The sequence below is a fragment of the Amia ocellicauda genome, chromosome 6 (genome assembly GCF_036373705.1).
Source record: "Amia ocellicauda isolate fAmiCal2 chromosome 6, fAmiCal2.hap1, whole genome shotgun sequence".
NCBI lineage: Eukaryota > Metazoa > Chordata > Actinopteri > Amiiformes > Amiidae > Amia > Amia ocellicauda.
The window spans coordinates 29,957,219-29,979,718 of NC_089855.1; the positions used below are offsets into that span (position 1 = coordinate 29,957,219).

A 22,500-nucleotide genomic window follows, 5' to 3' on the forward strand; every position below is an offset into this window, starting at 1 on the left:
ATATATATATATATATATATATATATATATATATACACACACACACACACACATATATACACACAGACACACACACAAGAATATCACTGAACATCCAAAACAAATCCATTTCCAATGACCGTTATCTGTAGATCGATTATTTTAATTCAACTGGAATACAGCTGAGACCAGATCCCAATACTGGGTTTCAGCTTGCTCTTAAACAGTGTCATCTAAAGAATGAAAACAATTACTTTTCTACTGTAATATAAACCATGAAGTAATGCAGTAACATGTTTGTCATTGACTTAAATTAACACACAAAACTAGCGATAAATATTATTGCTCGTCTGTTACAGCCTAGTCATTCATGTATCAGACTATGGATAGTCTTTTATATGGGGCCAAAAAAGCAAAAATCTACCTCATAAAACCAAGATAAATCTATAAATAATAATACATTCATAACCACTATACAGTGCAAGCTACATCTATTCATTTAAATTGAGTCAAAACAGACTTCATTTCCCAAGGCTTTTTATCAGAATTAATTTCTGACATGCTGCAATAACACATGGCAAGCAATTATATAAATATAGATAGAAATAGTGAGAGAGGAGAGAGAGAGAGAAGAATTGGGTAGACCTTGTACAGGGAATGTTGCTCGACAGCAAAGACAGTTTCAAAACTTTCATATCTGTGGAGCCTTACACATTAGCATTGATCCTGCCCTTGAGTTTGTGTGCTCGATTGCTGAAGTTTTGTTCAGTTATTCAAAAATGAGTCTCATGCTGAAAGACCCACGCAGCGCATTTCATTTATGAAAGCCGTCTGCGGTTTCTGTAATAAACGAACTCTTGCTGTGTAAGATATGAAGAGATAGAAAAAAAAGTTTCCAAGAAGTACCTTGAACTTAAGTTACACTATTCTAACATTCTCTGTAGATTAAGGTTTATATGGATGAAGAATATTAAGAAAATCAAGACAAAGAAATGTCAGCAGCTGGGCAGTTTCACATGCTAATGAAGTTGTGTAAAGTTGTAGAAAAAAAAAAAAAACATTGCCATGTAGTAGCAAGTAGCATTGTTTTTGTTTTTCTGATTCATAGATTTTTTTTTTTTTTTTTTAACTTCAGAAGGAGTAGACCAACTCATTTGTGGCCAAATTTTCTTTAGATTTGAATTATTTTTTTGCTAAATAGCTGAAAAATATACCACCTTTGGAGTGCATGACTAAATAGTACATACGAAATGGAACAATCAATTTGTTGCTTTGTTGGTATTTGAACGTTTGCCTGATTTTGAGCGAGCAAGCAATGATAAGATTTACTCCATCAATCAAAGTAATCCACATATACACAGAGAAAAAAGAAAAGGCTGGGAACAGGTACCTGAGTGGAGTTAACGTGTTGGTTTTTCCACGGCTCCTCTGCGTCGCTGTTGCTGCTGCTGGTCGGGTTTGTGCAGTTATGAGGTAGACTTAGTGCGTGTTGCTGCAGGTAAGGCACGTTTCCGTTGCTTCCCATTCCTGTCGTGTGATTATTGCCTACAGAAATAGTGTCTGTGTTACCCAGCATTCCAGCTGTGCTGCAGGGAGCAGAGCCTGCTGGGAAAGGTCCGTTGGCGAGTGGTTGGCCAGAAGATGCCGGCCGCACTGCAGGCTGCAGGACATTTGGGGCTCTGGCCAGAGCCACGTGGGGCTGCAAACCAGAGTTCGAGTTTGTAGGCAGTGAAGAGTCGACAGTTGGCCCGTTCGGAAGAGCAGCTGGTCGCACCTGTCCGACATTTTGTCTCATCTGAGCAGGGACAAACAAAAAACAAACATCAGCCCCATCTCAAGGAATGACCCCTTGTAGTGTTCTCCAGTGGTGGGCAGCCATAGTCCTGGAAGTTATTTTTTGGCTCTCTAATTTGCTAACAACCTGGAGATGATGCTTTAATGGATGTGGAACAAAGCCGAGAAGATTCCAGTGTTCAAGGATCAGTGTTGCCCACCACTATTATATATACGCCAATGGACCGAATAGGACATTTTTGGTACTGTGATTACTCCCTTTGCAGTCCACACAGGGCTTTATTTGCTTAACACACCTTGCTGCGGAAGATCAATAACTAAAGGGATACATGGAACATAGCCCCTGTGCTAGTTAGAGAATTTAAATTAAACAAAAAAAAACACTAATAAATATAGATAGATCACTATCCAACAATCTATACACACAAACATGACATGTAACAGCTAGCCAACAATACATTAAGTATATTCAAACAAAAGTTGAATTAATTGTTTACTGAGAAGTTAGTTGGTAATATATCAGAGATGTAGATATAGCATTGCTTAAGTGCACAGTCCTACATGTTGAGTTCCCAACAGACTTCCTCTCTTTTGGAGATGAATAGGCTTCCTCTGCACAGCTCTAGTAGCCTCATTACAGCTGACAGGACCAGCCTGCGTTTGTGGTTTATGAATTCACTGCATGAACAGGAGGCCGGTTATGGGCACATGAGAGTAAATTTACTTCAACCAATCATGGAACAAGCATTGCAATTATACTTAAAATCATTCTATCCTGGCTGTTGGGAAAAGTGTTAGTAGGTCTGAATGCGTAAGCTTGGGACTTTTATTCTGATATTCTTATGTGTAGAAAACTATTTCACTGATAGAAGATTACACAAAACCTGGTGTACTTATGGACCATCGTGAAACTATCATGCTCAGTTCTGCGTTGAAGTTTTGGACTAACAGGGTACACAACAATTTGTGGAGAATCAAGATTCATAAACTGATACTATAACAAAAGCATACAAGCTATTCATATTATACTAGTACACATTGTAAAGTACAAATGTGCTCAATCTGTACCAAAGCCCGCAAATCCCATCACTTTTATACAATCTGGTTTTGTATCTCTACCTGCAGAAATAAACACTAAATCAAAGCCATTTTTAGAGGACAGATTCATTTTGCTTTACAGATTCAGTATTTGGTATTTATCCTTCCTGTAAAGTTTTAGATACACAACGTGCTCCCATTTTCCACCTACTTCCTCCTTTCAGAAACGAACCTTCCTCCGTAATATGAAGGTAAGAGACATTTACAATCCAACCCATATACGCATTTTCTCCAGCTCAAGAATGTGGAGTCTGGAGAGAAGTTACAATCCTCTCTCACCTGCTGCTGGTGCTGCTGCATCAAAGCAAACTGCCCCTCCAGCTGTTCCAACATCTGCAGCTGAACTGGCTTCAGGTTTTGCCTGTTAGTCCGTAACTGATCCAGAAGCTTAATTAGGAAGGGAGCGAGATGGCAAAAAGGTCAGTGATATACATGCCCTGCCACATTTCCCAACCATTCACAGCACTTCACTGTTCCCTTGGGCTTTAAAAAAAAAAAGCATAGCCAAGGATGATGTACCTGTAACTTCGGTGGTGTTAAGTACCAGTTAGGAACTTGCTGTTGTACTGGATTGTTTGAAACAGTGTGGCTGCTTGCCCAGGAATCTGGAGTATTCTGTTTTGAACACAGGAGAGCATACATTAAAAGCAGTGAAGTGCATAGTTTGCAACAGCCAAAACCACAGTGCTAGATTGGGCTAGATAAGAAAACAAACAAAAAATCTGATGCATCTCCAAAGCCCACACTCGTAACCTAAAAAAAAATCCTCCAGCAGGGCAGTACAAAATTTAATGTTTAAACTTTGCGAGTCATAGCAAACTATAAAAAAAAACATCAGTCAGTTGAAGTACTTAGTTAGTAGATCAATGTCTTAAGATCAAATGAAGGAAGGAAGGTGCTGGTGGTATCTTGTCCTTCCCTGGGGTGTAGGGCTTTGGCTTTGCAAAACTTGATCCGTCTTCGGGTTACGAATTCATACAGTATGTATACCTCCACAATTGTTAGTGAGCGACTGAAATTAACACCCTTATTAAAAACACCCACCTGGACAACTTTCACACACTTACACATGGCTCCCACTTGTCTGGTTACATTTTACATTTCTATTGAACAAATATAAACCTTTTACAATTGTATAACTACTGAAAAAATAAAAGTAACAAAATATAGTTGGCTTAAAATGTTTGCACAGTTCCAGCAGAAGATCCTCTCTGAAAGTACCTTGGTTGGGCTTGATGTTCTTTTTCTCTTGGCAGGACTGGATTGATCATCTACTTGGCCAGAAGGAGCCATGTGTAGAGGCAATGACTGCTGGGGCATTTGTGGCTGTCCAAGGCCTACATCATTATTCTGATGAGGTTTACAGGCCTACAACAGAAAGTAAGAGTGACAGACATGATGTTTTCACTTTCTTCACATCTGCACACTTAAGTCATTGCAGGAGGTTTTGCCGCAACATAAAAACATTTATTCTAAGGAATTCTCTCACATTAATGACCATGCAAATGAACTGAAAAAAATAAGTACATCAGTTTTGTGTCTCAATGTCTGTAGACCAATTTAGCACAACAGGAATGACTTCTACTGCAGTACAACAAAAACACAAGGTCTAGTTAGCCAATCTGAAAAATTAAGTGATTATGAGAGCTGTTAACACATTTGAGCATGATATAATCACACTTTAAACCACACCTTACAGTTATGTGTGGAGATACCATGAAAACCAAAGACGTATATATCTGAATATTTCAAAATGAAAGCTCATGCAAATGTTATACATACCTATCCACCCAAGTCTGTTAATGTGTGTGTATAAAATAATATATATAGAAGTGCTAAAATGCTATCAAAAACCAATAGATATGTGGGCATAGAAGATCGTGCAGTTAATCTCTAACGCATTACTTACTGTTAAGAGGCCTTTCTCATGTCCTTTCACTGCAATACATGGTTATTTTTCTGTACCTCATCATAGCTATCACATTCTCAAATTTTAAACTATCAGTCCTAAATTGTGACTAATACCTGAATTTTAAAAACAAACTAACATATGTATCGGAACGGTTCTAGCTTTATTTTGGTGTACCAATTATTGAAAAGGAAAACAAAATCAGATTAAAAATGTCAAGGTTTTAGCCCACTCCAAAGCACTTGCACTAGAACAGGGGGAATAAAATTACCTTTCTATAATGTTGTTTTGGAGCCTAATTTGTACTCTACGTTGCAGTGAGAATTTTTGGTTATTAGTGATCTTTCAGAATAGGTATGACTGCATTCCTAATAATTCACGTGAGAAGGCTACAGTAAATAAAGAGGTAAAGATAAACATAACATAGAACTCATGCACAGCAAGATAAAATATATATATATATATATATATATATATTGCATAAAGAGTTTTCATAAACAGGTACATATCTTGATGCACATTAAACTTTACCAATAGACATTTAACAAATTAGTTTGCATTCAGTCATCCATGAAGTTTCAATTAAATGGCTAGCTGTTTCTTACATGTTGAAAAAATGAATGAGTTGTACATTTAACTATTAAGATAACTGATGGATGTCATGGTAAGAAATATAAAGAAAAATACGGAAAAATAAAAGTCATCCCCCAGAAAGTAGAATCTTTAATGATAAAATAGTGCTGCAACGAGTATACGGTGTTGTAGTGCACATTGAATGGAAATGCATTGAGGTATCAGCCTTCCCCAAGTAACACAGAAGGAACGAAACTGGGGCACACGGGATAATTAACACTAGCTGCCAGAACAATAAGGGGACAAATAAAAGTGACTAAGAATTTAAGACTTCTAAAACAATACCAAGACAAAAGAAACCTACAAAATGCACTACTGAAACCTTGAACCACAACCACACGTCTCAAGTTATGAGTCATTGTTTTGATTTTTTTTTGCCTTTTTCAATTTGCATGGACAGCTAGTGTCATATTTTGATGATGTGCAGATTCAGATTGAAGTTAGTCATTTTAAAATGGATGATTAATACCGTCAATAATAATAATAATAATAATAATAATAATAATAATAGTAATAGTAATAAAAATAAAAGTAACAAAATACAGGGCCACTTTCACTAACCATTACCTTCAGTGTGCAATTTGATTTCATTTCAATACATTTTTCTCCAATTGTAAAAGGAGAAACAAAAATGCAAGCCTTTGCAAACCTCAACATAAAGAGATTAGGATAAACAGTAAATCAAGTCTGTTTCACCTGAGCTTTACACCAAAATTATCTTTTCGTGCCTTGAGTTCCATTCGGTTTAGGTTCCTCTGATCAGATGCATCATTTTTGAGTTGCCAATAAACAAAATAAATACAAAAAATACAAAAAAGGCCACAGTGATCAATGCTGGTTTAACAGCATTTACTTGAACTTCCTGATGCCTCGCATCAGAGGTGCAGAGCTGAGGGGAAACGGACCAGGGCTCATCCCTCAGCCGCACAACTCGGTGGCAGGGATATGGCTGATCTTAGCCTAACAGTTCCACTTTTGTTTTTCCTTGCACAAGAGGAGTTCTCTCACTGGCGTAAGTGTTTAGTGAGGCTGGCCCTTATTGGGGTTTCTACAGGACGGTCTATCTCTTCTCACCTGCTGCGCTGTGTTCATCGCGCCCTGTCTGGAGGTAAGTTCTGCAGGGATTGGTAGGCTCCATGCTTCCTCAATACTAGGAAGCATTTTAGTTTTACTCTGTAGACTACTTTGTTGAAGGTTACACAACTGAGCCTAGGAAAAATTACGTAAAAACACATTTAATACTGATCTAAGGAATACGCACTCTGATCTTCTACTAAATCTGCCACTGTGATATACTTCAGCAAAGAAACAATCTTTAGAGAGGAAAAAAAAAAATATTTCAAGGGTATCATATGCCTCCTGGGGAGAGGTCTGGGCTGATTACATATAAATATGTAACAAATATATATATTTATGTATGTATATATATATATTTTAAATGAATGAAAATCAATTTTAAATTAATAAAAAGTCTGTGAAAATAGCTGGTGTCTTAATGCCATGAAATTATGCTTCAAAATGTACTGGTGAAAATGTTCTCTCACTCATACACATTAACATGAATACTGTCCATATTCAAATCTCAACCACTGAATTAAAATTAAAAACAATAATAAAGTAATTTATCAAAATCAATGGATGCAAAATAAAGAAAAACAAAAAACAAATACAGCCCCTCAGTGGGGCCTCGGTGAATACACACGGCACTGAGGCTGTAAGGAAACTCTGCAGGGAAACACCCACCCTCCCAAAGAATTAAACACACAAAAAAGGGAGACACAAAGAACAAAAACAGAGCCCAAAAAGCAGGACACCTATGACGACCCCCACCTCACAGCTAAATGACCTGTTGCGACGGAACAAAACAGTTTCTACCTGTAAGTATTTAATCCGGGATGTGAGGGCAGAGGTATTACTACACGATTTGCTCCTTGTTGCATTAATGTAACATTTAATGGCATCCTGAGGCTGGTTACAGGATTCGTACAAGGTGCCCAGGTCCATCCAGGCTGCAGCGTGGCTGTGGTCCAGTTGGACAGCACAGATATAGGCCTGTAATGCATCCATCGGTTGATTCTGCTGCTGATACAACACACTAAGAAGAGGGGAAGGGAGGGAGAGAGAGAAAGAGGGAGGAACAAATTGTGAAATCTCCACAGATTTATAAAGAAAAAAAAAAAAAAAGGGAACCGCCATGTCCTTGAGCTCCCGTTTTCTTTTCACAGATTTAAGCTAAGCCCCCCCCACTACACATTCTGAACCTTCCACAGGGAAACAATCACAACCCTGCAGCTGGCAGCTGTGCCTGTGTATCTGCAACCCACAAGTGCCATGTAGATCGAACTCTCCACTTATAATTATAGCCTGTGCATGTTTGCTTAATTTCCCAGTCAATCTAGCAGGCATCATATATTCTTGCCAGATGACCCACAGCTCAAAAAACACAATAAGTGCAAGTTGTCTTCTAGTAGTTATCTGTTCTAATTACATTACAACCCCAATAATATTTTAAAGGCAGTCTTCAAAATACTATCATCCACTAAGAATTAAATAATCCCCAAATTAATCCTGCACTTTGATTCCTAATTAAAATTGAGTTTTTTCCATTTTCCAAACAAACAAAAAAACATGTCTAACAAGGGTATCTTCAAAGAAACCAAATGCCATTGTTGCATCAAGTCCAGGAGTGTAATATCAAAGCGATTCTCAAAAGGATTTGGTAGTGAAATATTCCATCTTGTTTTTTGTGGTGTACACTTTCACAAAGCAAATACAACTGCATAGGATTAAAATGTAAATCTGAAGGGCTATACCTTTCCAGACAAGTTATCAATGCTAACTTCTCCGTTTCCTGTAGCGTTTGCTTGTTTTATAATGTTCTGGCGATCAATTTCTAAAGAAATTAGAAGCACTGGCAAATTACTTTCCAGGGCTTTTTTGGTAACATTACTGGGAATTGCGTACAAACCATGAAAATCAAGGATGACTTTAATCATTTCCAAATGTAGAAAAATATTTAGTATAAAAATTTAATTGGAGTCAACAATATATGCCTCAGGAACTTTTTCAAATAGATTTTTATTTAAGGGTATTTATACATGGTTGTTTAGTGAAACGACTGACATCACTCAAGAAGCCGGGGAAATCTAATTTCCAGTTGATCTGGAAGAGCATTCATGACGTCTACGTTATCTATTCATTGAAAACTGATCTCCAAAATGCAATAAAGCAAACACTGCAGCACCTTAATACTAACAAGAAAACTGAGTGGCTAATGTTGATATTTCAGTTGGAAACTTTAATGAGTTTAAATTCAAACAGCAGAAATTAGGGGCAAAGCTTGTTTTCTTCAACTGAAAGAGATGTTATGGAAGAGTCTTCTTGAAGGGGACAGACTTCAAAAAGGTGATTTCCCCGATCAATAGGTAATTAAAAAACAACTTGTACTGGAAAAAAAAAAAAAGATTCTAATTAAAAATAAATAAGTGTTAAGATCTCAACCCCACACCTATGACACCTATCAACCACTGTCCCTGATTTGCCATTACAACTCTTGCACTGAATCCTGTACCAACCCACAACTAAATGTATACACCCAAATTACCTATGTCCTGTCAAAACAAGCTACTCTCACTGAACCGCTGGCACACCTGTCACTTAGAGTTAGCTAGCAGATCATTAATGGGCTATCCTGCAAGGAGGAGGAGGACGACATCTGGAAAAATCAAGATCAAGATTTGGAGAGAGATAGATGAGCTAAATTAAAACAGGAAATTTGAATAAATGTAAAAAATTCTCAGATTATGAAATCTAAATCACCATAAAAACATCAAGGTTAATATAATAAAACTATTTGTGAAAAAGCATGTCCTTATTTATAAAACTTGAAATAAATGCAATTTGCTCAAGTTTGTTGCATAAGCTGAAAATTAGAAATGTTATATAGATTAACATTACATTCAAAACAGAATTAGGTTTAATCTATTACCAATATATGGCCAATGTGAATGGAAATGTACAGAGTAATAGCCCCCTTCTCTGCTCTAAAATACTGCAAGTTTTACATCTAATTTTCATTTGCAAGGAAATGGGGAGAATCAAAATTCATGGGGTCCTTACCCTATAGAACACCACGTGTCTGCACTGGCTTCTGATTTATCAATCGACTGCCTATAAGAAATAAAGGCATCCTGAACCTTTCCAATACTCGAATAGCACCTGCAAGAGAGAATGACAAGCTTGGATTAATGGAGGCACACAGACAGATTGATTAAATCGCTTTTCTGCTGGAAGGAAACTTGGTACAGAAAGCAATGTAAGAGTTAATGTGGGTAAAGCCTTAGCCTTTAATTAAACATTTGTTTAACCATAAAGAAACATGGGTGAACCAGCCAGACAGCTTAGTGTGATGTCTACAATGCCACAGAAAGCCTGGCTCGTTTCCGGTCATTTTGTTTTCAATACAAAGTGCCACGTGTTCCCGGGTTACTCCTGCCGTACACGCTGCCATGACAAGGGATGGCTTAAGGAGGTTTATCTACACAGCAGAGCACACACTAGACACGATAATGAGTGCACTCGCGGCTGCACACGGTCAGTCCTGGTCTACACAAAGCACCGATATTCTGGTATGCTACACAAATATCTTCAGGGTTGGCCAACTTCTGACTTCTGAATAATACATCATAATGACAAGGTCGGAAGTGGTGGCATCCAGAAAGACTTTGCTTATTGCATTATTTCAGTATATGTATTAAATTATATAAAAAAAAAAAAAAATTCAATGATCTGAAAGGATGTTTGACTATCTGCACATCTTCAGAACAAAAAAGTTAAGGTATTGAAAGGTTCATGTCTACTTCTCTCAATTCTGTGATCTTTTAATGGCTACAATAAGTTACGGGGCTGATTTATGAGTGTGCTGCCTCAGGTTCAAGCCTTTTCCAGATTTGATGTTGAACCCCAAGGGGCTAGACTTGATTAGGCCTTGTTCACTCAGACTTTCTTTAAACACAAGCAGACGGGTATGGGCCACAAACCCTGGAGGAAATCGGTGTGAATAGGTTTGTATAATGAAAAGAAAATCGAACTAAAACAAACTATTCAAGTTTTCTGAGGGAGCAGCAGCAGTTTAGCGACAGAAAAATCACTTTCACAAATGTAGGTGAAATAAAGCATCAAAGCGTAACGTTAGAAGCTAGAGATCTGATAAGAACTCAGTTTTAAACTGACTATGGCCTTAAGCAGAAAAAAAGTATTTACAATAGAAAATGGATATTGCCTTCAGCATTGAGCTGGAGTCCTCCTATCAGATTTGTTCTCCATTTCACCCTCACCAAAAATAAACTTGAAACCACCATATTAATATTTAAAAGTGATGAGAAGGTGCATGGGAGATATGCAACTAAAGTATTTGGTGTAATATTACAAAAGTTGAGTAAGATATGCAAACATACAAATACTAATAGTTCTACAAAATACATTGGATATGAACTACAATATATCCAAAAGCACAAAAAGTGGCATTATTAATAGCCTCTGTGTATTAGAACAATTTGCCTTCAATTACAAATACATTCTCACACATTCATAAGCACATCCATACACACGCATGAGATTTTATATATATATATATATATATATATATATATATATTATATATATATACATGCAGTACATGCAGCCAGAAAAATAAATTAAAACTATCCTAGAGATATTTTTTTTATCTTAAAAAAAAAAAAAAGAAAAAAACTGTCTCCAAGCAATATCTTATACTAGCTCGACTTGGAAGCTAAAGTGCACAGGATATATTAATAACAAACAAGATTACCTGCCAAGGAAGTACCAAGACTGTCCAGAGTTTGGATCTGCTTCTAAAGACTTCTGCAGACACTGAATAGCATAGCTTTCCTTATTGGCTTTATCTCCCAACTGATCCACTGTGTGATGCATCCAGCCTGAGGTGAAGAAAAGTCAAGGAGGAGGAAGGAGAGAGAAAATAGTTAGGCAAAAAAAAAAAAAAAAAAAAAGGAACATCCCTGCAAACCGTTATTCATTTGAAAAACGGTCAACTGTTGGGGAAGAATATCGCTACAAAAACTGCATTAAAGAACTCTGCAAATGCAAAAGGCTTCATCCAGGCAGACGTGCAAAAAAACAACAATAAGAGAAACCCTGAGGTGTCTCAAACCAAGCAAATGGTTGTTGTTTGCAGAAGACCTTCAGTCCAAGCTAGACATAGGGAGGGGTAGGGGGAGGTGGGAGGGCCGCCACCACGGTCTTCAAAGACACCATCGGAGATACCCATGTCCAAACAACACGCCGCCTCCCCAAAATCAGACACCGAAGCAGTTGTTAGGAAGTAGTGACGGCTCCCAGACACTAAAAAACACTGCCCCCCTGGCCTTTGCTGGGAATGCAGCCACGCAGAAACAGAAACGCACACACCGAAACATACACACAAGCCTACTCGTATTCCAAACACCTGTGGCTAACCGCCTACAATGGGAGTCACCATGGCAACAGCTCCAAGAAGGGCAATTCCACCAACGATTTAAACGGTTTTATAACAGGGTAACTGTCTAAAGTGAGACACTTTGAAAGAACGTGTCAATGTTTTGCAGGGTTGTGTGTGTGTGTGTGTTGGGGGTGGGGGAGGGAGCAAACACTAATACAATAATAAGGAGTTGTTGCATCAGGCAAACCTGGAAAGACTCCAGAGGATAGTACAGAAAGAGTCACTAAGGAAAACTGCATTGACAACATGGAGAGAGAAGGGAAGGGAATACTGGAACCTTCTGCCAAACACTTCATTAAAAAAAATAATAATAAGGTCACCTCAGACCTGGGATAATATACAGCTCTGAAAAAAATTGAGACCACTGCAATATTAGTTTCACTGGTTTTACTATTTATAGGTATGTGTTTGTGTAAAATGAACATTTTTGTTTTATTCTATAAACTACTGACATTTCTCCCAAATTCCAAATACAAATATGAATTGAAAGGTATGGCTGCCATACATGTAGAGGTGCCGATTTAAAAAAAAATTGCAGTGGTCTAAATTTTTTCAAGAGCTGTATATCAATATTTTTTACAAGCTAAGCACTTTATAAAGCTGTGGTGAGTTCATTTGGAATAAGACAAGGTACAATATTCTCCCCACAAGGAATGCACCCCTTCAGCAAGCGACCAGACTGTTAGACTCATGTCATTGATTAAACTCTGAACTATGACAAGACAGCCTTTGAAATATTATTTTCCCATTTGCAGGGGCAACACACCAAGCAAGGTTTCTCAATCCAATTTCGCTTAAGAGATCCTCTGATACACCAAGATTTAACCAAGGCAACTGCACTGAAACTGGACTAAAAACTGTAATAACTAACAAAAAAACATCCATATAATAGTGAGGCTGATACAGTACTGTATGATTCATACTCTCCTTGCTGAGGTAAACATAATTGTTAGAGCCACGGATCATAAAATTAAACACTTAATCAGAGTAATTATCTCAACTAAATATGGGGTAAGGATTATGAAGAGTGAAAAGTTTATATTGAGAAACTCCGTCTATTGGGAGCACAAGAGCCTTCATTCTAAATCACTTTCTTTTGGGAATTACAGCTTCATAAACCGGACGGCAACAACTATTAAAAGCACGGATAACACAAAAAACTAGTGTTCATAAATTGTGTGGGAGGACTTAAACCCCCCCCCCCCCCCCTTTTTTTTTTTTTTTGTTAGGTGTTAGAAAAGTTAAAAAATAAACCCATAATTAAATACATTGTTTTCCATTACAAGAACTGGCTAAAAATTACATTTAAACCTGCAAAAAAGTGTTTCCCAATCAAAAACTCGCACTTGTTTGCCATTTTCTTCAAACCTATAGGCTACAGCTCGAGGGAAATGTAGGTCTAATAAAGAATGCACATGTTTTCGGGGGTTACAGAAAAAACAAAATACCTACCTAATTGTTGCAGGGTAGTTGCCTTCACCTGTGCAGGAAGATTTTCTGTCTGCAAAAGGTTTTCATACGCTTCTTTTGCAGTGCGGTATTTTTTCTGCAAATGGAGAAGAGTGTATATAAAAAAAAAAAAAAAAAAATTTGCCAGACAGAAAGCAATTGGACTTTATAGCTCTACACCAAAACAGGCGCAACAATGGCCAAAGGACCCTTGGACAGAGGCCGTGTGTGAAGGCTCTCAGACTAATCACGAGGAGGAAATGACCAAATTAAAAGCACTGGGGAGCCTTGTGGTCCTAAAAGGAACAGACGGACGCTGGGGGAGGGTCACTACCTGGGATTTCAGATCATGCAGACAGCACACGAGGTGTTTTTCTTGTGGTGCGAATGGTAAGAGGCAGTTTTAAGCACTCTACAGCAACGCCACTTTAAACGCCTGAAAGGAAGCTTGATTTATTTTTACAAGTGACCTGGCTACATATTTTATGGAAGCAATTCCCAAGCACGAATACTTCTTATCAGTCCCAATAAACTATTCCCAAAGCACCACACCTTTATGGCTCACAGCACATTGGCAATAAAAGAAAGCTTCCCTAAGGCCTCTTGTGTCTGGCCTGCCCACTCCCATAGTCAACAGTAAATGCATTTCAAAGTAAACAGTCCTTGACTTAAGCCAAACATGAGATCAGGTTAAACGCAAGTGTTTCGGACAACAGAGGGAAGTGAAAAACCTTTGACCTTGAAGGGAAATAAAAGCACCTCATGTTTGCCCATGCCCTACACCGCCACACACACTAGTGCTAATTTTCCACCAAAGCCATGCATTCCTAGAAAGAAAACAACTTAATGCAAAGCACAAACAATAGCAGACTGACGTGTCTGTGATCATCAAATATGCTGCTGAAATGCAATACCAGCAGCTGTCCAACAGCTCTCTGCAGCAGGAACCTCCCAGAGAGCAGCCAAATACCAGGCAGACTGTGCCGACATTATAATCTAACATCCTGCCAGGCAAGGAGGGCTAACAATATATTTTTTTAAATCAATAAGCAAAAGAAACATTAAAATCTACATCTAAAAGCCTAAGCTGGGGGTGGGGAAGGTGTGAAGAGACAAGCTACCATGTTTCATTCACATAACAGAGAAGACCAAACTAAAATTATAGAAATAGTTGAAGGATAAACTCATTAATACTATACTATATTTAGGACAGAGGAATTAAAGGCTAGGTTTTAAGACTGTGAGCTTGGAGATATAACCCATATAACAACTATTAATAAATGTACACCTATATGATACAAGCACCTTGTTATTTAAGCTTGCATTATTGCACACAAAAAAGAAAAAAAAAAAAAAATCAGAAGAGCCTGGGGCATAGTTAATGAGTTAACAAGGTGCTGAAGCAAGGCAGGTGAGCGCTGAGGGGAAAGTAGTTGACCTAAAGACATTCATCTGGTCAGGGAGTTCATTCAAAGAGGTTTGGGTATGGCCTCCCCCCTTTACAGCCTAGCCCTCCTATAATGTTTAGAAGAAAGGAGGGTGGGGGTTGAGGAAAAAAAAAAAAGCCACAACTCCCTCTAGGGATTCAAAGGAACGCTGCGAGTCAGCCTCCCATGTGTGTTAATTATTTACAGCTCCATTACCGCCGAGAGATGGGCAGTATGAGACTACATTTGACAAATTGCTGCAAAACTTAAAACAGGAAAAGAAAAAAAATGTCACCAGATGCTCAATGATATTCTGCTTGCTTGTGTGCTTCCATATGAAAGAACTGCACTGTCTAAACATGAACAGAAATGTGATAGTCCGGGTTTATTTTCAGTTATGTAATTGCAAATGTACCATGAGGTCCTAAGCAAATGTACGATCTTACTGTCCTGTGTAATTTTATTTCAGAAAATGTGTGTATTTACCTGCAATTAAGACCTCTCCCCCAACCCCCCCTTTGGCCCAGGTTATCATAACTGTACAGAGCAAAATTAAACAGATTAAATTGATTAATTTCAATTGTAGGCCAGATCTATGTAATAAAAAGTCAATACAGCCAGTTTTAAAACATCAACTTACCTGAATTTCATACAAATGCGCGATGTGAAATTGAACTGTGGAAGAGAAATAAAAAATATTAACCATTGAAATACTTTCTAAAGAAACTAAAGCGAGCATTAATTACATTAGAATTACAGTATTTTGAAAAGATTAAAAGCAAAAAAACTAAAATAAACCCAGACTAGAAACCATATTAAATAGATACATTTATGCGCCTGGTGAATACTACATAGGTAATCAATTGGACTGACTCTGCCTGATCATTTCAAATTCATAAGACTGAAGTTGCTTGGCTGGTTCTGATAAGGTCTGTCAAACTTAAATTGAAAAACAATATTTTTGTCATTTCTGCTTATCAAGATGCAAACGGATAAAGAGAAATTGAAATCGATTTATGAAAGCATTTATATTGCATAATAACACTTTAATCCTTATTTTCTTGGTGTGCTCACCTAACGGAGATGCTAACCTTTTAGATTGTCTAGAAAGTCAGCCCAAAACTGGGGGGGTGGGGGTGGAGATGAGACAGCACTTGGTTTTAGGCCTTCTGAATCAGGTTTCCCATATTACTTTGCATGCAATTTAAGAAATAGCATTTGATTCCACACACACTTTCTTAAATGACTATATTTGTGGTTGTTAAGAATAGTTATGCTTCTGTTTAATCACACAGAACAATATACTGTTCTTGATGAAAAACTGTGATGGAACACAGGAAGTGAGTGTGGCTACACAGGAAGAATGTGTTATAACAAACAAAACCGAACCAAGTCTGAATTTGTACTGTCGAGGATTAGAAAAGTTTTCTCCACTGAATTTTTATAGAAATAATGCATGATATCTTTCATACACTTTTCTCAGTTTTTTGTTCCACAAAAAAGAATGTGTGCTGTTCTGAAATCAAAAACTAATCAAGAATCACAAAAGGATGGGTAGCACAAAAAAACTAAAAAATAATTAAGACCATAACTGCATTTATACAATTGCACTTTACTTAATCAAACACACATTACTAACAACAAAGTATTTGGAACAAACGCACATTACATTTTTTGGTGACTGGATCCATTTCATTTATAAGACTATGCATATGCCCCATTCTATCTGCTCCCTTCTAAAATCAAGTGTTTCCAAAGAAAGCAAAACAGGCATCAAATATAAGGCTTCAAACGTCCAAAAGAGGTTGGGGGAAAAAAAAAAAAAACAGGGACTTCTGTTCTGCATTTGGGGACCCTTACTATTTTCATACCCTGTATTAGCATTGCACAAATACAAAGCACTAACATACAAGCAAAACAACTATTTTAAGGTTACATATTAATTAGTTACACTTGCAATATTAATAAAAATGTTAAAGAGTTTTCCATCCATTAAATTATAAACCCATGTTTAAATGAGCCAGGTTAAAACAGCAGGTACTTAAACACGTATCTCACAACCATGTTTGGTTTTAAAGCCTGTGCTTAAAGACTTGAGGGGATTGGGGATTGATGGGTTTCCTTGGCAACCAGCATCTCAGGAAAATACTAAATGGCCATGCAAGGGAAATTAAATAAAAAGCATATCCAGGAAAGATGAATCTTCCTGCATGCGTTTTTATTAAAAACTGACAAACCATTGATCAAAAACACACTGGATTTCATAATTAAACTGATGTATTACAGTGTTGAAAGCATCTCCTCATATACCTCAATAAACCTCCAACACTATTGTGTGTGCACTGATAGAGAGATAGGCATTTGGTATAAAAGTAGTTTATTCACATTACTTACTTTCAGCTTTGGACAAAGTGCAGGGGTTTGAGTCAATCAAAGCCAGCTGAAAATGCTGTTAAAGAGGAAAAAAAAAAAAAAAAAAAAGAATATTAGCAAGATCTCCAACAGTATGACAGCAAGGGGGGTTTCAACCCTATGAGTCTGGTTGTCATGGTACTTCAAAAAAAAAAATTGGTTTAAGCATGTGAAGTGGCTATTTGCAGTGCACCAAAGAACCGCTGAAAGAGATTTGCATTGGGTGGAAAACTGTTCCCTTACTTCCTCAAATCATATTCATGCATCAGAACACAAGGATCTGAATGAGCTCCCCAAGAAAGGAGTATAGTGTACGGTAAATATGAGCATAACATGACAACAGTGAGCAATTCTGGTCATGTTTCTATGATGGGGAGAACTGGCATGATGGAGGCCAGCAATTCTGACCGATCACAGGGAAAGACCAGTACACAAGTCACAATGTACATGATGTACCAATGGAGGCATTCAATAAGTCTTTTCCCTTTGACACAGGTTATAAAACCCAGCCTAAAATTTGCTAGTAACGACCAAAGCATCATGAAGTAAATTACCAAAAGGAGGGATGGAGAACCTGCTGAGAGCATATGGTGTAACACAGTGTGACTATATGGCCACTTGAGGTGCAGTGCCATTGGTTTAGCGGTCAACAAAATAACTGCTTTCTTTTGTCTATAGCAGATGTGTGTCCAATCATATAGATGTATAGATTGGGGGACTCATCTACCACAGACTGCAGAAACATTAAATTAAAGATTTTAGACAAATTTAAACCATTTTTGAGATTTTAGAACACCATTAGGGTGAAAACCCTCTAATTGAAACTAACAGGAAAGGCTACACAACCTTTAAGGTGTTTAACTGCCTAGCACAATAATTAGTTCACTCAAACACTGACAAGTCAGACACCTCCCTAGTTGCCATTGAAGGCTTTCATTACAAAGTTCACAGGTCCTAAGTGAAAGAGAATGAAAGAAAGAGCAGCAAGCCAAGGACAACATCTGCACACCTGACTGATAATGAAGCTTTTAAATGTCGAAATAAGGATTTTATAAAAACCCTCCAGAAAGGCACCAACAGCCCAGTTATGCATTTATTTTCAGATTTTCCTTGATAGTTCCACCCACAGGTTTAATTTAGCAAAATACAAACCAGGAGAGAAACTTCACGGCTTTTCCATAAATTTAATTGAGCTGCATAATTGCACATTCCTTGGCATCAACATCTAAAAATGAAATAGTTATTCACAAATCCATAGACATCAATACTGATGAAAAAGTACACAGGGTGTGAATATGTTCCCTGTATGATTAAACTTAAAGTAGGAAGTTAATTTAATAAAGAATTGTCACTGTCCTTTACAAATTATAAATTACAAGAATTAATCCTTGCTGTAGTGGCAGAATTAAGGTTATACATCCCTCACATTTCTTGACGGGGGAACTTAAACCAATTTGTTGAAAAGTACTCATTTATACATTTAAAAGTAGCAAGTAATCTGTGTTGAAGTTCCACATGGTTGAAAAGACATATGGACCCCAAACGCGGGAAACATCCACCTACAACTGGCGGCCCCAAACCTCGGATAAACACTCCACCTGGCTTATTTCCGAGCATGCGTCTTTACAACTGCATTACCAGCAGGACGCTATATCACTCGAAGAGAACCTGCTTTAAATCAATCTGCAGCGAGAAGCTACTACATTTCCAGCTCTCCACTGACTGAGGGTAACCTACCAATGGAAGGCAGTTCGGGTTTTGCAATAATAGCTTTCACAAGCAGCCTCCATTGTAGCAAAGAGTCTGAGGTAAATGCACAATACCAGTTCACAAAACAGGAAGCTCCTACGCCCACCATAAAATAATTAACCTTCAATAACCTGTAGTCACCTGGTGTCTCACATTTAACACTCACCACCTGTTCTCAATGACTGGAAGCAGATTTTTTTTTTTTTTTTTTTTTTTTTTAAACAAAAAGTAAACATAAATGAGTATTCCACACACCACACACACAATTCTGATAATTCTAAAATCAAAATATAAATCACAAGGAATAAGGAAACCATTCAAAAGCCTCAAATCTTATTCTTCTACTGCGACATCCGGTTACATCACAAACCTTAAATCTTTTCCAGAGCAGCTACAAATGAGAACTCTAGATTTAGAGGATTTCACCTAAATACAAATTCAAGCCTTTCTGACTTCAAGAAGACAAACATCATGAGAAATACAAGTGCCACAAATGGAAGCAAGACCACCTTCATTTCTACCATAAACCCAAAACAACCCTGCCAGCATACACTAAGATGTCAACCACACATTAAAATGAATTCATCATACCATATCACACCTTACCACAATACTTAAAATATCCTGCAGCCATTACAGTGAAATTCAAGCACAATCACAAATGTGGAAGGTTAGTGTAGCAGATCTCCAATAAAAACAGTAAAAAGAGCACAAAAAGCAGACATTACCAGATATAGGAAGTCTCGGTGCTAAAAAAGGTTTCCCCGTACATCACTGTATCCTACACAAGCTTTATTAACGCACAGCTGCAAGTCAGATATTGCAGCAGGATTGCCGGCTTCTGCTTTACAGTGATTACTATTCAGGAGACCGCTGCAGTTCAGATGATATACAATACCTCCAGGCAGACAGTCTATTCAACATTGACTCCATTCCTGCATAAGAGCATTTCCTAGCACTTACACTGCATGGAAATGAAAAAGCGAGAGAGGAGGGGAAGACTAAAAAAAAAAAAAAAAAAAAACTGAAGCAGTCTTCCATGAAAACCAGCCCAACCACATTACAGAACTCTAATTGTGTTGTGCTACATACAGAAGGACAACAGACTAACTGGAGTAATATATCTTGAGTTACAGATTGTGAAAGTCTCATTCTACCCTTTGAATAATGTCATGCTCAGAAGTCTCGAGCACATCTGGCCACAGGGGAGAAGGTGTGTGTGTTTGTGTGTGGTGGGGGTGAAATACTGTGTACTACAGATGCACACACACACTTGAGTTTATTTGTTACTACTTCATTTATACAGGATTTTCCACCCCCCCACCTTGCCTGTTTGGTAAGAATTAAATTGTATTGATTACTGTATACAATACTATTTCAACCAACTCTGTGAATAGCAGTTCAAATACACCCCCCAGTACAAAACCAACTTACCGCGAGAAAGAGACTTGAAGCTTGATTCCAAGCTACAAAAAATAAAAAAGGGGCATATCTATATCTAGAAAAATATTTCTTAAAAAAAGAATACCAAAACAAAATTGGAAAAAGCTATTCTGTTCTAGCCAAAGCAGTATGATGTGTGCCTATTTCTTTGTTCAGATAACTAGGACACTGAAAGCAATGCGTAATCAAAGAGCTGGCAGGCAGCCAGAGCTCAGTTCGCTGGGCTTGTTCTAGGGGCAGGGGGAGGACGTGGCTCACGTGCAGCTGGATCAGCTCATTACCGTGCTCTCCAGGGTCCGCCGCACAAGGCAGCACTCGCCCACCTCCCCAGGAAACAGGGCTGCGTCACACTGAGCTCGCTCGCTCGCTCGCTCACACACACACACACACACTCTCTCTTGCCAATCAACCCCCAAGGCTTAGCAGAGCACAGCAGGTGCAAGGAAAGAATTCTGCAGCAATGGTACCGGGCCACATTTCTACTGGACCACAGGTCAGAGCTGCTTACACACTAGTACACTTTATACCGTTTTCTGCTCAAGCTACCTTTGCCATAAGACCCTGAGGGATGCTGAATGGGCTTTGCTGAGCAGTGGAGCTGTCCAGATCAACAACTTCCACAACAACTGGTAAATAAAATAAAATACAAATCTGAGTTTCAAATGACCCTCCCTGTTTTGAAATAAAAGTAATTACTGTTCTTCATGCATGCTCCATATTGTGCTTGGTGTTCTGTCATATGGTGGTCTCAGCCATCACTGCTCATTGTAATAAGGATAACACCTAGTTCATTGTAGGATGCCCTGTTTGTTAATACCACATTTTCATCACATAAAAAACAAGCTGTATAGAACAACATTGATTATCTTTCTCTTTCTTCCAGTACCTCAGCAGTTTCAATAAGTGTTCTGTCAGCATGGTGTGCTAATGCCTGGTGGAACCATTTTATGAAAAGACCAGGTCATCTTATAATAGCCAAATAAAGACATTAAAACAGTGACCTATGCAAAACAGTACATTACAATTACGACTGTACACAGACCGTCTGTGCTTGGTCTAAGAACAGAATTGGTCATTATACTTTTGTAGGATTGGTTATTGCTGGTGTGCTTGTGGTCTAAAAGGAGGATGAAAGGAGAGGAAAATACATCAACAGCTGAGAGCTACCGTGTTTTCGTGTGCACGCCTTTTTTGTATTTGGTTTGTCTGCCCAGATGGCAACTCTGCATGCATGGTATCACAGTCACAAGAACCCACAAGGCCGTACAAACCAAATGCCGAAAGCTAGCTTCAAAAACAGGCAACGGAGGTTATGTACATCATTGCGACAAAACATTACAAACAGGTATAGCAGCTCCTTGCTGGGATGTTGTTTTTGTTTTTAATTCTAACCAAACTGCAATAAAGGAAATCAGTACAAAGCAATAATTTAGATCGTGATCTGCCTTGGTAATAATTTCCACTGACAGAGAGGCATGTTTGTTAGGTTTGAATTACTTTCATCTTTACAACCTTAACTCAAAAAGCTGCTTTGCATTCAATGCATTGGGGCTTTGCCAATCAAAATAAAAGAAAATAAATTAATAGCATAATAAATTGTAAAACTTAAAAACCAAAACAAATTGACAAACATTATGCATTTAAAACAAAATGTTGTAGTGACATTTTATTCTTCCAAAATGAGGAAAACCAAATTTAAGCACATTGCTCAGCTACTGCTCATAAAGCGGTGTTCCCTACACTGTCCAAGGCTATTAGGTATGCTTTACTGCATGCTGCCCTTCTGCTTCCCTCCATGAACTCTTACCCCCTTGCCAGATTAACAACTATTACGAAACATGAACTTTTGATTGGAATGAGCCACCTAGGTTTAAAAATCGCTTGTTTGAACGCTTGTAATTTTGGTTCAAAAGAGGCAGTTTCTATACAGTAATACACACCAGACAGCACACAAACTCAAGACGCCCTGCTCTATTCAACTTATCATCAGAGTTAGGCTTGTCAATTACGCTAGATCTGCATTGACACAGTAGCTTTAAATGTAAAGAAAAGGAAAGGTCTTCAATCAAGTCATGTGAAAACAGTGTAAT

General features: G+C 37.9%; 1 protein-coding gene across 4 annotated transcripts in view; it reads right to left on the minus strand.

Annotated features, from left to right (window-relative positions):
• The window catches only part of kdm6a (lysine (K)-specific demethylase 6A), a 107,235-nt gene that overhangs the window by 19,737 nt on the left and 64,998 nt on the right, over positions 1 to 22,500 (minus strand). For 2 of the 4 annotated variants that reach the window (XM_066706821.1, XM_066706820.1), the window contains 11 exons: positions 17,201 to 17,255; positions 15,447 to 15,481; positions 13,383 to 13,476; positions 11,244 to 11,370; positions 9,533 to 9,631; positions 7,289 to 7,508; positions 6,488 to 6,622; positions 4,093 to 4,239; positions 3,391 to 3,486; positions 3,151 to 3,258; positions 1,370 to 1,774 (listed from right to left, as the gene is read on the minus strand). In XM_066706821.1, coding sequence (XP_066562918.1) covers positions 1,370 to 1,774; positions 3,151 to 3,258; positions 3,391 to 3,486; positions 4,093 to 4,239; positions 6,488 to 6,622; positions 7,289 to 7,508; positions 9,533 to 9,631; positions 11,244 to 11,370; positions 13,383 to 13,476; positions 15,447 to 15,481; positions 17,201 to 17,255 — 1,521 coding nt within the window. The remainder of the gene's footprint in view (positions 1 to 1,369; positions 1,775 to 3,150; positions 3,259 to 3,390; positions 3,487 to 4,092; positions 4,240 to 6,487; positions 6,623 to 7,288; positions 7,509 to 9,532; positions 9,632 to 11,243; positions 11,371 to 13,382; positions 13,477 to 15,446; positions 15,482 to 17,200; positions 17,256 to 22,500) is intronic. The other 2 variants (XM_066706823.1, XM_066706822.1) reach the window with 1 other exon arrangement.